At 41.6% G+C, this 14,903-nt stretch overlaps 1 protein-coding gene across 1 annotated transcript in view; it reads right to left on the bottom strand.

The window, feature by feature from the left end:
• The window catches only part of Rab5a (RAB5A, member RAS oncogene family), a 30,074-nt gene extending 15,609 nt beyond the window's left edge, over nt 1–14,465 (bottom strand). The window contains exons 1-2 of the mRNA XM_031346813.1: nt 13,858–14,465; nt 8,760–9,013 (exon numbers count right to left, since the gene is read on the bottom strand). Of these exons, the coding sequence (XP_031202673.1) occupies nt 8,760–8,922 (163 nt within the window). The 5' untranslated portion in view covers nt 8,923–9,013; nt 13,858–14,465. The remainder of the gene's footprint in view (nt 1–8,759; nt 9,014–13,857) is intronic.
• Nucleotides 14,466–14,903: the final 438 nt, after the last annotated feature.

Here is a 14,903-nt window from a genome sequence, read left to right as displayed (position 1 = left end):
TTTTTTTTCTTATGGAAGAGAAAGAAGAAACGAAAAGGGGGAGAATAAGAAAAGTGAGAAAGGGGAAAAAGAAGAGAATCAAGAAAAAAATAGAAGCAAGGAAAGATGTTGAGAGTGCAAAGGAGTTCTAGTGAATGTCTTGATGTTAATTCCTACCTGAACCAGGAGAGGGGAAATAGTGTCTTAATAAAGTAGAGATATTTTTAAATGCTGAATTAATGATTTTGTTTGTCATCTATTTACTTATCTGTTGCCCATTAATAGCTCATTTCATAATATTCTGTTTCTTGATCTGTTCATCTGGTAATAAAGTCTTCCTTGTGCTTAAAAAAAGCCATGCCTTTGTAAGTAAGTACTATCATGTGAATTCACAGAAAAAGTAAATACAGTTAACTTGCTTTAAGGGGTTATAGCTATATGTGGACATGTGGAAAAAGTCTACAAACTCTAAGTTGTAGATAATACGTTTTGTTACAAGTTGAGATTTTTACAATATATAAGTGGCAAAAAAAAAAAAAAAGTTAGGAGGTGCTGGAGCTGGGGTGGTAGATCACCATTTAAGAGTATCTGTTACAGCCAGCTGGGTGGTGGTGGCGCATGTCTTTAATCTTAGCACTCGAGAGGCAGAGGCATGCAGATTTCTGAATTAGAGGCCAGCCTGGTCTATAGAGTGAGTACCAGGACAGCCAGGGCTACACGGAGAAACCCTGTCTCGAAAAACCAAAGAGTATCTGTTACAGCCAGGCAGTGGTGGTGTACATCTTTAATCCCAGCACTTGGGAGGCAGAGGCAGGCGGATTTCTGAGTTTGAGGCCAGCCTCAAACCCTGTCTCTAAAAACCAAGAGTGTCTGTTACTCTAGTAGAGGACCAGTTTCAGTGCCTAGTGTACTCACATAAAATAAATAAATAAATATTTTTTTAAAAAAAGATTTATTTATTTTATGTATGAGTACACTGTTGCTGTCTTCAGATGACCAGAAGAGGGCATCAGATCTCATTACAGATGGCTATGAGCCACCATGTGGTTGCTGGGAATTGAACTCAGGACCCCTGGAAGAGCAGTCAGTGCTCTTAACCACTGAGCCATCTCCACAGCCCATATTTTAAAATCTTAAAAAATAAATAAAATCAGGGCTTTGCTATGTAACTAACTATGGCTGGCCTATAATTCCTTATAAAGACCAGTCTGGCCCTAAATTTGACAGTCATTCACCCGCCTCTGGCTCCTGAATGCTGAGATTACACTACTTCGCCCAGTAAAGATAGGGAACACTGCACAGATAAATGATGTGGGTGGTGGTACATACCCATATAATGTCAGTACTTGGGAAGCTGAAGTGTGAGGACATTTTGAGTTCCCGGCCAAAATAACAACCAATTAAATTAACCTCCCAAATCCATCAGATTAACAGTTACAGGTACTTATAGGAATTAAGCCAAGATTCCCATAGAAACTAGAAGTGTTCTAAGGGAGAAAACTTATGAAAAGACAGGAACCCTCTAAATCTCAGTCATTAAAGCTTCCTTTGGTTTTTATATATGTAATAATCACATTACAGAAATAAGTTCAGGAGCAATCATTTGAAGATGACATCCACTACTGGATTGTAACCTGAAACTGCAAGCAGAAAAGCGAGAGGGTTAAATGTCTAACGCTGCAGCTGGGGACAAGGCTCAGCAGTAGGGTGTTTTGTGTAATAACAAAGACCCTGGTTTTGGTCCCCGGCACCAGGGAGGGAGGGAGAAAGAGAGGGAGGGAACGAGAGAGAGAGAGAGAGAGAGAGAGAGAGAGAGAGAGAGAAAGAGAGAGATAGAGAGAGATAGAGGTAGAGTGTGTGTGTGGTTAAGAAAATAAGAGAACAAAAAATGAGACTGCGGGGTACGACAAAGAACACTGAAGAATTTTACAATTAACAAATAAAATAAAATAGACATGACCATTATAACGAACACCGAGGAAGCTCTTCAGTTAAGATCTTACAGTAGATTGTTTGTCCCAAGAGACTTCCCTATATTATATGGTGTCACACTACAATTTTCTTACAAGATTGGCACTGACAATGTAACTTGAACTTGGTTATAAAAAAGTCTCTAGCTTTTACCTAATTCTTTCATAACACTGATGCTTAAACTTAGCTATAAGTTGTCAAGGAAAACCTAGGCTGAAGTATAAAAAGCCAGATCACTACAGGATCCACACGGTGTCAGGAAGAGAACAAGAGCAAGTCATCCTCTTATTCCCATACATGCAACCACATGAAAACATAATTTGTGAAAGTGTATAGCTGTAAAAGTTGTAAACTGGAGTTGGGGCCAGAAAATCAGAGCCTCAATGGACAAACAATGACGTTGGGTAACTTGGAGACCCACTGGAAACCTTAACTCCCTATTTCTTATCTCCCTATCCCCTTTTCTTCTTTTAGGCAGGATGTCACTATGCAGTCTTGGCTGGCCTGGAAAAGGCATACTCCATCACATCCAGCCCTTTTACCTCCTTTTTGTAAGACAAAGTTTTTTGAAAGTACTTTCGCATTATTTTAAATAACACATAAAAGAGGAGTCAATAACTTTCAAATATTTGGTTACACAGCACAATGCATGTCATGTGCACTGATTTTCTAGTCTCAACTGCTTACTAAAAAAAACAAAACTAACCAAACAAAAACAATAACAATAACAACAACAACATAAACCAAAACCAACAACAAAACTCCCACAAGAGCAAATATACAACAGCTGCACCGAAGGACCTGCTTTGAATTAACTGCAAAAACCCAGGCAAATTATGGAAGCTACTGCCTTGGTTTCTTCACCTATAAAATTTACTGTTTTTATATAGCCATGCTAATGTACTGATGAGACTTGGAAATGTGTGATCTAAGTCCCATGAGTAGACATGTGTCTTAATAGGTCAATTGTTTCTATAAAGTAACATCTTTCTGAAATTGACAAATTAGATACAAATGCAATATACCCCAAAATGTACTGTAATTTCACGATGTTTTGTTTTACAAAGATAAAAAGAGTGCCATTTCCCCCATCTCTGTCATTTCAGTAGTTGGAACCAAAGAGAAGCATGATTTCAAGTCCAGACCAGACTATATAGCAAGACTGACTCAAAATAAATGGAAGGAGGGGAAAGAAAGGAAGAAGAAAGAGAAATCAAGAAGGGCGTGGTAGGGCTGGAGAGATGCTCAGAAGAGTACTGCCTGTTCTTCCAGAACTTAACTTCCGAGTTAAATCCCCAGCAACCATGTGGTAGCTCACAACCATACTGGAATTGGATGCCCTCTTCTAGCATGTAGGTATACATGCAGGCAGAATACTATATACACAATAAATAAATAAATAAATAAATAAATAAATAAATACAGACATAAATAAATCTTAAAAAAATTAAATCTTGCTGGGCAGTGGTGGTGCACACCTTTAATCCCAGCACATGGGAGGCAGAGGCAGGAGGATTTCTGATCTACAGAGTGAGTTCCAGGACAGCCAGAGCTATACAGAGAAACCTTGTCTCGAAAAACCAAAAAAATAAAAAAATAAAAATAAAATAAAATAATTAAATCTTAAAGAAGATAGCAGTGGTGGAGAGATTTGTAAAGAACTGTGATTATCTTCAAAGTCCAATGATATGAGAGGGCCTAAAAAAAATCTCAGCTGAGGAAGATTCTGCTCTTAAAGTTTAAAGACCCTGTCTTAAAGAGGAAAATAAGGTTGGGCTGGGCTATAATTCAGAGGTAGAGTACTTGTTCAGTACGGGTAAAGCACTAGGTTCAATCCCTAATGCTAACAATATACATAAAGAAAAATGTCCAAGACATGATACCAACAAAAATCTCCTTTTGATGGGTTAGCAATTAAATAGTTAGAGTTTATGCTTACATCAAGATAGCTGATAAAAACCAAAACCAGCAAAATGGCCATGGGTGCTTGGCACACAAACCTGATAACCTGAGTTCTATCCCTGGAGTATATGGCAAAAGGAAATTAGTTCTTTGGCCTCCACATATACACCATGTACCCACAATGACACATACAAAATACTAATTCAACAAAACAAAACAAACAAAACCCAAAACCTTCCAAATTTAAAACAAAACAAAACAAAACAAAACACCCAAATAGAACTGAGAATGCAGTTTAGGTGGTGGTAGCATTATCATATACTAACCCGTGTGTTCAGTCTTTAGCACTGAATACTCAAGTGGCCTCTAATTCTAGCATTGGAGAAGTAAAAGTGGAAGGAACAGCTCATCACTACACAGTGAGTTCAAGATCAGCTTGGGCTCTAAGAAACCCTGTCTCAAAAACAACTCAACCACAAAAATTTCTTTAATTACTGTTTCCTTTTTTGGGAGACATGGCTTCAAACTTAACTGCACACTTGAGGCCGGTGTTGAACTTACCCTTTTGCCACCTTCCAAGTGCTGGGATTATAGACACGCACCATTCATTACACACAGATAAAACACGTGATTTCAAGTAGTACAGTGTTTAGAAATAGAGAATGACTTCAAACAATCTACTATGCCGCCCCAGTATACAACAGAAGGGTCAAGTGAATCAACAGAGGCAGTTCACTGGGTTAGAGGTCCTTGGTCAAGTTACTCTGCTGAACATTTTCAAATACTTGATCATTGCCAGCTCCCTAACCCTGCCAAAACTGAAACAGGGCAAAATACTAATACTTATAATTTATGATTCTCGGCAACTAATTCTAAGAGGATACAACAAAAGATAAACAATTGATTATATTACCTATGTACATATGTGACTGTATCTTTTGTGATACTAGGGGCTGGGGGGATTGAAACTAAGACCTTATGAATGCTAAGCAAACACTTTACCACTGAATATAGCCTCAATATTTTTTGTTTTGTTTTTGAGACAGTCTGTGAGTCCTGGAATTCATTTTGATGAACAAGTTGGCTCCAAACCAGATCTGCCTACTTCTGGTTCCCAAGTGTTGGGGTTAAGTGTACACCATCGCATGAATTTAAAAGAACACCTGGGGCTAGGAATGGAGTAGCACAGCAGTAGAGCACTAGCGTGGTCTACATGAGGCTCTAGGTTCAATCTCCAGTATATAAACAAAACAAAACATCAACAAAAGGTGTTCTTTGGAAATCTTTATCCAGTTCAATACTTCATTTATAAAATACGTAAACAAGTGTTTATAAAGGGAATAGGATTGTCATCAATCCTATTCAACAGCAATATTTCAATTACACAGAGAACATTTTGAATGCATAACTCAGAGGACTGATACTGTAACATCAGCTTAGCTCTCCTTAGGTCCTGAATGGCACAAACTAATATGAAAAATCAAATTTCTACCAACATCTAATACAACCTACAAACCCATGGACATAAGTTCTAAGAGGAAATAATATTGTCCATTAAGATATTATTCTTTCAGCCGGGTGGTGGTGGCGCACGCCTTTAATCCCAGCACTTGGGAGGCAGAGGCAGGTGATTTCTGAGTTCGAGGCCAGCCTGGTCTACAGAGTGAGTTCCAGGACAGGCAAGGCTACACAGAGAAACCCTGTCTTGAAAAACCAAAAAGATATTATTCTTTCACTTAAAACCAATGATACCATACAGTAATTTTATTTTTATATAAAAAAACACAATAAATTAGATGTGTTTAAATTAGATGTGTGTAAAAGAATAAATTCCTTTAGTCTTAGCACTCAGGGAAGCTTAGGCAGGAAGATCACTATAAGCTGCCTGCCCTACAGATCTAGATCTTTTCAAAACCCATACAAAAAACTCCAAGCCAAACAGCAACAGCAATAACACCAAACCCAGAAACAGTTTAAATATTTAAAGGTGTCCCTTGTTTTTATGAATACAATGTATTAAACAAGGTCTAGCTCTCCAGAAGACCCAGGGCCAGTCTGAATTCCCTTGTTTCAAATCATAACCCCCTCTCCCATATCTGGGTCTTCTATCATTTTATTAAAAAGCAGTTTTAACATAAAGCAGAGTGTGGTAGTAGCACACATCTGTAGTCCCAGAGAGTACTAGAGCAGGACAATCAGCTGAGGCTAGCTTTAGCTACAGGGAGTCCAAGGCATCCTGCTCTACATAAGATCCTATTTAAACAAACCCAACCAACTAACGAGTACCACTGACACTGTGAAAGCTGAGTGTGGTGGCACACCTCAGGAGGCTAAGGCCAAACTGCCTTGAGTTCCAGGCCTGCTTGTGCTACAGAAACCCTGTACCAAAACCAAAATAAAGAGATAAAAATACACCTAAATGTAAAATTTTCAGTTGGCTTCTTTTCTGAGAATAAACTTATTTTCCTGCTAGTTTTATTAAGGTGAGGTCCTAGGTGAATGTGTATTGTTGACATGGGTATGTCATGGACAATGTCATGTCAAGATCCCTATAGCCTTAGGCTCAGAGGAGCATCAAAGACTTGCTTGGGGGACTGAGTGTAAGCACTGACAAGGTGTATAGAAAATTCCATCATAGTTTCTTCCCTTTGGGATTTTTACAGCCTGAAAACTGTTCCCATACAGACACTTCTGTTACAAAGATTGGCCAAACCTGTCTCCTTGATCCAGTTGCACACCAGAAACCTTACCTCTTTATCTGTATGTAATAACTCTACTCCTTGCTCTGCTGTATGCGATAGCCCCGCTTCCCTGTTCAACTCTATAATAACCATGCTGAGCTTCTGGGGCTGCTGTGACTTTCCTCTAGGGATCACAGTGCCACCAATCCCAGCTATGTGTGTCTGTAGTCTGTCTTTTCATTTCCTCACTGCCTCAGCCAGCAAAGACAGAGCACAACTATAACTGAGGAACAAAAGTCAAATATACTTCAACATAAGACAGTTTTGCTGGAGGTGGTGGCGCGTTCCTTTAATCCCAGCACTTGGGAGGCAGAGGCAGGTGGATTTCTGAGTTCGAGGCCAGCCTGGTCTACAGAGTGAGTTCCAGGACAGCCAGGGCTACACAGAGAAACCCTGTCTCCAAAAAAAAAAAAAAAAAAAAAAAAAAAAAAAAAAAAAAAAAAAAAAAAAAGAAAAAGTTTTGATACATGTATATACTGTTTGATAACTGAATCAAACTACCATGTATTATTTATAAATTTAAAAATTTAAAGCAGGCAAATGGCTCAGTGGGTTAAAAAAGCACCCGATGACCTGAGTTTGAGTTCTGAAAACATTGTGGAAGGAGAGCCAGCTCCAGAAAGTTGTTCTAATGCTGAGACCAGTTCCTCATGCTGTGGTGACCCCCAAACAAAAAAAATATCTTATTGCTACCTCATAGCATAATTTTGCTACTATTATGAATCATAATGTACATATATGATATATAAGACATTTGATTTGTGCAATCTCTGTGAAAGGGTCATTCAATCTCCCAAAAAGGGCTTGACCCACAGATTGAGAACCACTGATCTAAATAAAGTCTGGGCCTAAAGTTCTTACCTGGAAGAGCAACCAGTACTAACTACTTAGCCATCTCTCCAGCCCCTACTTAATCAAAAATTTTAAATCAAATACTAACCAGGTATCATCCAAAACACTATATAACATTAACAATGCTAAAAATTACTCAGCAACAATTACACTGGTATTGTTTAGCTGACAATTTATTCTGTGCCTAGAGATAAGAATATCTGTTTTTATTTTAGGTAAAGCTTTGTTATTTCCATTTCATATTAGAGGAAAATTAGCATGTGACTTCCCTAACTTAACAAAAGTAGTATGCACTGGAGGATTAAAGATAAAAATAAGCTGGGCGGTGGTGGCGCATGCCTTTAATCCCAGCACTTGGGAGGCAGAGGCAGGTGGATTTCTGAGTTCGAGGCCAGCCTGGTCTACAGAGTGAGTTCCAGGACAGCCAGGGCTACACAGAGAAACCCTGTCTCCAAAAAAAAAAGAATCAAAGCCACTCAAACCTTGCACCGTGGCCTCCACCCAGCACCCCAGCTGCATTTCTATTGGCCCCTAATCTTGTTTGTCTCTGAGAACAGGATGCCTAAAAGTCAGAATCCCCTGTTCAGGACAAGACAAAAGTATGGGATCTAAGAGGGTTGCTAGGGATGACTACAAGACAGTCTCTAACTTCATCATAACACTACTGTGTTGGCCCACCTATAATCTCAACATTCAGGAGGTAGAAGACCACATAAATATTCAAGGTCATCCATAACTATCTAGCTTCAGTCCCAAGCCAGCCTAGCTGTATAACTCCTATCTTATGAATGTCCCACTCATATCTCACTCTTCCAAAAAACTATTAAATAAAGCTCTGCTAGGTTCGACACCCTGACCCAAAAAATAAAATAAGCCATGTATGGTAAGTCTGTAACCCCATACTTGGTAGGCCAAGGAATGCCAAGAGTCCACAGGAAGCATGGGATATAGGGCAAGACCTTGTCTTAAAAGACTTTCCTATCTAAATAAACAAGAGGTTTCAATTTTGTAGTTGTTTTTCTTCCTACTTATTAAATATTGTTTGAGCAAAAAAACCCATGCTGGGCTTGATTACATCTGAAATCCTAACAATTAGGTGGTGGAGGCATGTCAGTGGGAAATTCACAGCAATTTCAGAATAGTTTAGGGTACAATACTTTGTTTAAACAATACATCAAAATAACATATATTTAAAGTTTGAGATCTCCTAAAACTTTTTTTCTTCCCTGCATGATCAATTTACTTATTTAAAATCACACTTAGAACAGATATTAATGTGTTAAATGACTAGAAAGGTAAGAAGAAGAATCTCACCCCCAATGGTACTCTCCTGGAATTCATGAAATTGGCCTTTCACAAAGCGAAGCACCAGGCTTGATTTGCCAACAGCAGACTCTCCTAGAAGGACCAGTTTGAACTGGCATATTTTATTTCCAGTATTTGGCCCGTTGGGTCTTGTTGCTCCTCGATTAGCCATGTCCAAATTTTAAAGAAGTCTCTAATTTCAGATTCCTAAATGAACTTCCAGGATGCAAGGCATCAATTTTGTTTTCTTTCTGGAGAAATACCTGTGGAGACACAAATAATAACTAACTAAATAAATCAAAACTAAGTAAATCAGTAGTAGTCACTTTACTCACTGTATTGTAATGACCAGCTAGCTAGACACCCTGTGTCATTTATTTTGCCACCTTTCGAGAGAAATAATGGTACACGATTTGAGCCTTAAATCATTTCAAGTTAACCTTCAAAAAGACTGTGAGAAATCTAAAGGAAGAGAAAAAAATGCTTGAAAAAAGAGAAAGTAATGGAATATGTGTATCATGAATGCAGAAGGTAGACAATCTACAGAGAAGGAAGGGGTAAGAGAGGAAGATAAGGAAGAGCAGTAGGGGCCATGCAAGGAAAAACAAAATACAATGACACAAATGAAATGTCACCCATAACCTACCTCTCTGTATATTAATCAAGAAAAAGGAAAAAAAAGGAAAGAGGTGAGCTTTCAGCAGGTGTGGTCACAACAGCAGCACCAAACTTGGGGAGGCTGAGGCAGGACTCAAAGCCACGGATAACAAGTTAAGATTTGATTGCAAAGCTAAACAGCAAGTAGCCTTCAATAATTTGACTTTGGGGCTGGGGACTGGAAGAATGCTTGCCCAGCAAACATCGAGCTCTAGGTCTAAAACAAACAGAAGACTTGACTAGTTAGTATTCTATATACTTAATACAGTCATTCAATAGTATCAAGCACGATTACAATTCTTTTTTAAAAATATTTATTAAGTTAAGTACACTGTAGTTGTCTTCAGATGCACCAGAAGAGGGCGTCAGATCTCATTACGGGTGGTTGTGAGCCACCATGTGATTGCTGGAATCTGAACTCAGGACCTTCAGAAGAGCAGTCAGTGCTCTTACCTGCTGAGCTATCTCACCACCCCTACAATTCTTATAAACAAGGAAATAGGCACTGAAAGGTTAAGTAACTTCACTTAGATCACAAACTAACTGTGACAAAGCAATCAGAATTCAATCACGAACTCAGATTCTAGGTAATGGAGAGATAGTAGCTTAATCAGTAGGTCTACTGCAATTCTAGGTGACTGGAATTTAATTTATAGGGTGATTCACAATCACCAGCTTTGGGTGATGATCTGGCATCCTTCTCAGGCCTTCTTGGGCACAAGCATTCATAAGCACATACCCACAGCCATATAAACTAAAACCAAAGCTTGAAAGGAAGAAAGAACAATAGACAGAAAAGAAACATTAAGTTCTAATGTCATAAGACTTAGGTTGAAGTTATTTTGAAGGAAATTATGGTAGTAAATGGAAAGCTTCTATAACAGTCTAGAGCTCACCCTCTGAAGGCCTCCATTAAGTGATACATTTTCCATTTAATAGTAATTCCCAAACACCAAATAATTTTTAACTTCCACGACTGTGTACCTAGCTGATAACTCTGATTTCTCTATTTGGTTATGATTAGGAGTGACTTATTCACTTACAGTAATTTTGGAGGATAGCTTTAGGGCTAATAATATATGTATTATTTTGTTTCACAGTGTATTTGGAAAGAGTTGGTCTGATAGACAGTCCTCTCCCCTCCTGTTTAGTCAGGGTGTCACAAAGTAGCATTGAATGGCTTCTTCAGGCTCTTCCCCCCTTCCCCCCCCAACAATTTTTTTTTTTTTTTTTGGAGACAGGGTTTCTCTGTGTAGCCCTGGCTGTTCTGGAACTCACTCTGTAGACCAGGCTGGCCTTGAACTCAGAAATCCACCTGCCTCTGCCTCCTAAGTGCTGGGATTAAAGGAGTGTGCCACCACCAACTGCTTCAGGCTCTTAAGATATACACCCAGACACGTAATCTTGGTAGAACTGGGAACTATTTGAAACAGCCTTTCAGCTTATTCACAAGTCAACCTTAATATTTTACTTCAACCTCTTATCAATATATGGAACCTGGATTGGGGTAAGCCTGTAATCCCAGTACTCAGAGAACTGGAGGAAGAGGGCTATGAAGTCCTTCTTAGGCTAGCCCAGGCTACATAAAAACTTTGTTTCAAAAAAGGAGAAAGAGCCAGGCGGTGGTGGTGCACGCCTTTAATCCCAGCACTTGGGAGGCAGAGGCAGGCAGATTTCTGAGTTTGAGGCCAGCCTGGTCTACAGAGTGAGTTCCAGGACAGCCAGGGCTACACAGAGAAACCCTGTCTCGAAAAAAACAAAACAAAACAAAACAAAAAACAAAACAGGAGAACGAGAAAGATCAGTGGGTAAAGCACTTGCAGCATAAGCCTGGACTTGGACTCTGGGAACCATGATGGTAACAAAGTGGAGGCTAACACCCAAGGGTGTCCTTCTCATCTCCAAAACAGTGCTGTGAAATGCCCTCCTTCACACAGGAATACATACACATCCAAGCATCACACACATAAGCTAAATGTGGGTTATAAGCTTATTAAAAATATACTAAGAATTTTCTCCCTAAAAAAAATTTCTTTGACGAAAAGCTACATTTAATTTATACTTCAGGTAAGAAATTTGTATTTCCTGGCTGGGCAGTGGAGGCGCACGCCTTTAATCCCAGCACTTGGGAGGCAGAGGCAGGTGGATTTCTGAGTTTGAGGCCAGCCTGGTCTACAGAGTGAGTTCCAGTACAGCCAAGGCTACACAGAGAAACCTGTCTCGAACCCCCCCCCAAATAAATTTATATTTCCTGTAAAATTTGAATTGAATTGATACATGGAACACCTGATGTCAAGTTCATTAATAAATATATCCATAAGATCTGTGTTATCTGTTTGTTGTTGTTTTAAGACAAGATCTCTCTGTATATCCCTGGCTGTACCTGAACTCAAAGAGATGAATCAGTATATCTGACTGCCTTTGCCTCCTGAGTTCTCTAAATTAAAGGTATACCTCACCAAGCCCAGCTCAGTTTCTAAGATATCACCTCTTAGCCTAATCTAGTTACTAGCTTTGAAGAGTTCCTATCTTTACCAATAAATACCAACACACTTACAGATGAAATGTTTGAGCTGCTTCTAACCAACAGCACATAAATAAAACTACCATTCCAGCCTGGCACGATGGAGTTGTGGTCCTAGAACTTGAGAAGCTGAGACAGAAGCATGCCAGTCAGAAACATTTAGCAAGGCTTGTCTCAAAACATCAGGCACAGTGGTCCAAGATTTGAATTCTACCACTCCAGGGCCAGAAAAGGGTAGATGAGTTATTGTGGGTTCCAAGTTAGCCTGGTCTGCAAAGCACGTTTCAAGTCACCCAGAACTATATAGTGAGAACTTGTCAAAAGCAATAAAGTAAGATTTCCATTTCTCCCCTATCCATAAAACAAACCAGATTCTGAAATCTAGTCTCAGCTATGCCAATTTGTGCCTAAGCAAAGTTTTAATTTTCAAATCTCTATATCCATTATATTCTAACATTGCATAGCAACTGTGAGAATTAAGTAAGACAACATATGTAGTATATATATACTACACAGTGCTTACTAAGTACACAGTGTTTGAAATTGGTAATTAAAATGCCCTCTTGGTGAATTAATTAATGCTTTTAGATCAATAAATTCATACAGACTGAAAAAGGCACCAACATACCTCACTTAAATGTTTCTCAATTGTTCCTTACCCACAAAACAGTAAATGACTTATCAGGACAAAACTTGCTCTTTATGCCTATGGTACTTCCAAAATCTCAGGGAAATATCAATTCTCACAGAAAATACAAACAAAAATTCGTACTTAGTTTTGTTTTTTAAAACTGTTTCCTGCCCCGCATCCCCATCGCATTTTTGAGGGACAGGAACTTGTAGCCTAAGCAAGCACAGGTTAGGGATGGCCTCGATCCTACCTCAGCTTCCAGAGTGCTGGGATGACAGGTGGGTGCTTCATAGTCAATGTCTTAGTCAAAGTGCAAAGCTACTAAGTCATTACTTCCAAAGACCTCAAACAGGAAATAAGCCAAATTATATACAGACTGAACATAATATTAATGTTAAGTGCGAGGGCTGGGGGTACTTCTGTGAAGTTGCTGCTCAGGGTACAGAGGCTCTGTACTTATGTAAGAAAACTTTTGCATAATATGCATCTCCAATCTTTAAAATAATTATTTTATACAGTTAGGTAGTCTTTGATTAAAATTTTTACTGAGCCCTTAGATTGTGCCAGGCACTGTTGTGCTGCATACTTTGTTCACAACCCTACGGGTTCAAATTTTACATTAAGAACGATTCTGGGCAGACCTCAGAGTCCTGAAAGATGTAACAGTTTTTCTTTCTCTCTCTCTCTCTCTCTTTAAAATTAGCTACGTGAAAGGCAACTGATTCAGAACTTTAAATCCATTTTGGGAGGCAAAAACTAGTATGCCAAGGGTGACAGTCAAAGCTTTAAACTTCTGGAGGTGTTAGCATGTTAATCTGCTCCCACTGAGCCTCACGACCTGGGCTCACCACCTCGGAGAGACCCGAGAATCCCACCATTCCCAAAGCCCGGCCAAGCCAGCCAGAGGTAGGCGGAGCTCCCCAATCCCCACCTGCCGTAGGCCTGGGCTCCCGACTGGAAGAAGCCGAGAAATCAAACAGGGGAGCCGGGACCGGGAGCTCCGCTGGGCCTTGCGGGCGTGCTCCCGAGCCACCCCGTCACCCCGGATGCGATTAGGCTCGGCGGCCGGGGCAGAGACCCAAGGACCGGGCTGGAGACCGCCACGGCCCCAGGCTCTTCCCACGGCGCCATCTTGTGAAGAGAAGAGGGTGACACCCGCCGCTCCCTCAGCGGATCCCTACGTCCCAGGCTCCGAAGCTACTGGAAAGATGAGTCACTAGAGCGGAGGGCCCGCGGCGGCTTGGAGGCCCAGGCCCAGCCCGGGACCACGGAGACCCGCCCCGGCGGCCGCTTACCTGGGGCGCGGCTCCCGGCAGCGAGGCCACGCACGGCCGGCCCGGAGATCGGATGCGCCGCCGCAGCTGCAGCGGCGTCGCCTGCTCGCTCCTTCTCACACTGGCCGGCGCAGGACTCCGAGCGCCGTGCCGCCCCTGCCGGGCTGCGTCTCCGCCTCTCCGCCCCGCCTTCCTCCTTCCTCCTCCAGAGTCGCCGCGCTCGAGTTCCGAGGACTTCTTCCTCCTCGTCGTCCTCCTCCTCCCTCGGTCTCCTCCCCTCAGACCGCCCTGGCTCCTCGCGAACCAAAACACAAACACTCCGGGTCCAGCGAAGGTACTGCTTCCGCCGGCTCCGCCACGTAGCCGCACGCAGCAAAGAACGCCGTGAGGTCACTTCCGCCGTCGCCCCTCCGAGGAGGCGGGGCCGGAGCCACGTGACCTCGCCTCCACCCTTGTCAGCTGAGGAAGAATAGTCCCGCCCTCTCTAAGACCTCCTTTATCTGAACGGACATCTTTGGGCTCGGGCTGCCAGGCGAGGCAGGAGCGTCAGGAACGAAGAGCCGGGTGTGGGGTTGCGTCACGTGTCTTCGCCAGTTTCCCTGGGGCCAGACCTACTCACAGCCTTGCTCTGCCTTCCTCTACGGGCGCCGGGCTCCACCCTCACTACCACCATTGTTATCTGGGCGGCGTCGCTCTAAGCGGGCGGGTTGGGAACCCGAGGGGCGTGGGCCAGACCTGCGTTTTAAGGGTCTCTTCCGAGCTGACAGGGTCCCCATCGCCGTTGTCTGCCTGGCCTGTCTTCCCATTGCGGACGATTTTCGGTCTGAGGATTCACTCACTGGCCTCTCACACCACTTCAGTAGCAGGTTTGGGACTTAAAAGCGCTCAGTAAATGGGTTTAGGCGAGGGCTGGTGTAGCCCTGGAAATGCCCTGCCCTCCCGGGAATGGGCGTGGCTGTGATCTCGGAGAGAATTAAGATCCTTAAATTCAAAAGCTGCCCTTAAACAGTAAACCACAAAAGAATAACTTGCTTTTATTGAGAGTTTAAACTCAGTTTGTGTGTTCT

Source organism: Mastomys coucha, unplaced genomic scaffold (assembly GCF_008632895.1).
Source record: "Mastomys coucha isolate ucsf_1 unplaced genomic scaffold, UCSF_Mcou_1 pScaffold3, whole genome shotgun sequence".
Taxonomy (NCBI): Eukaryota; Metazoa; Chordata; class Mammalia; order Rodentia; family Muridae; genus Mastomys; species Mastomys coucha.
The sequence above is the reverse complement of the archived record's forward strand: the minus strand, read 5'-3'. Positions and strand labels throughout refer to the sequence as shown.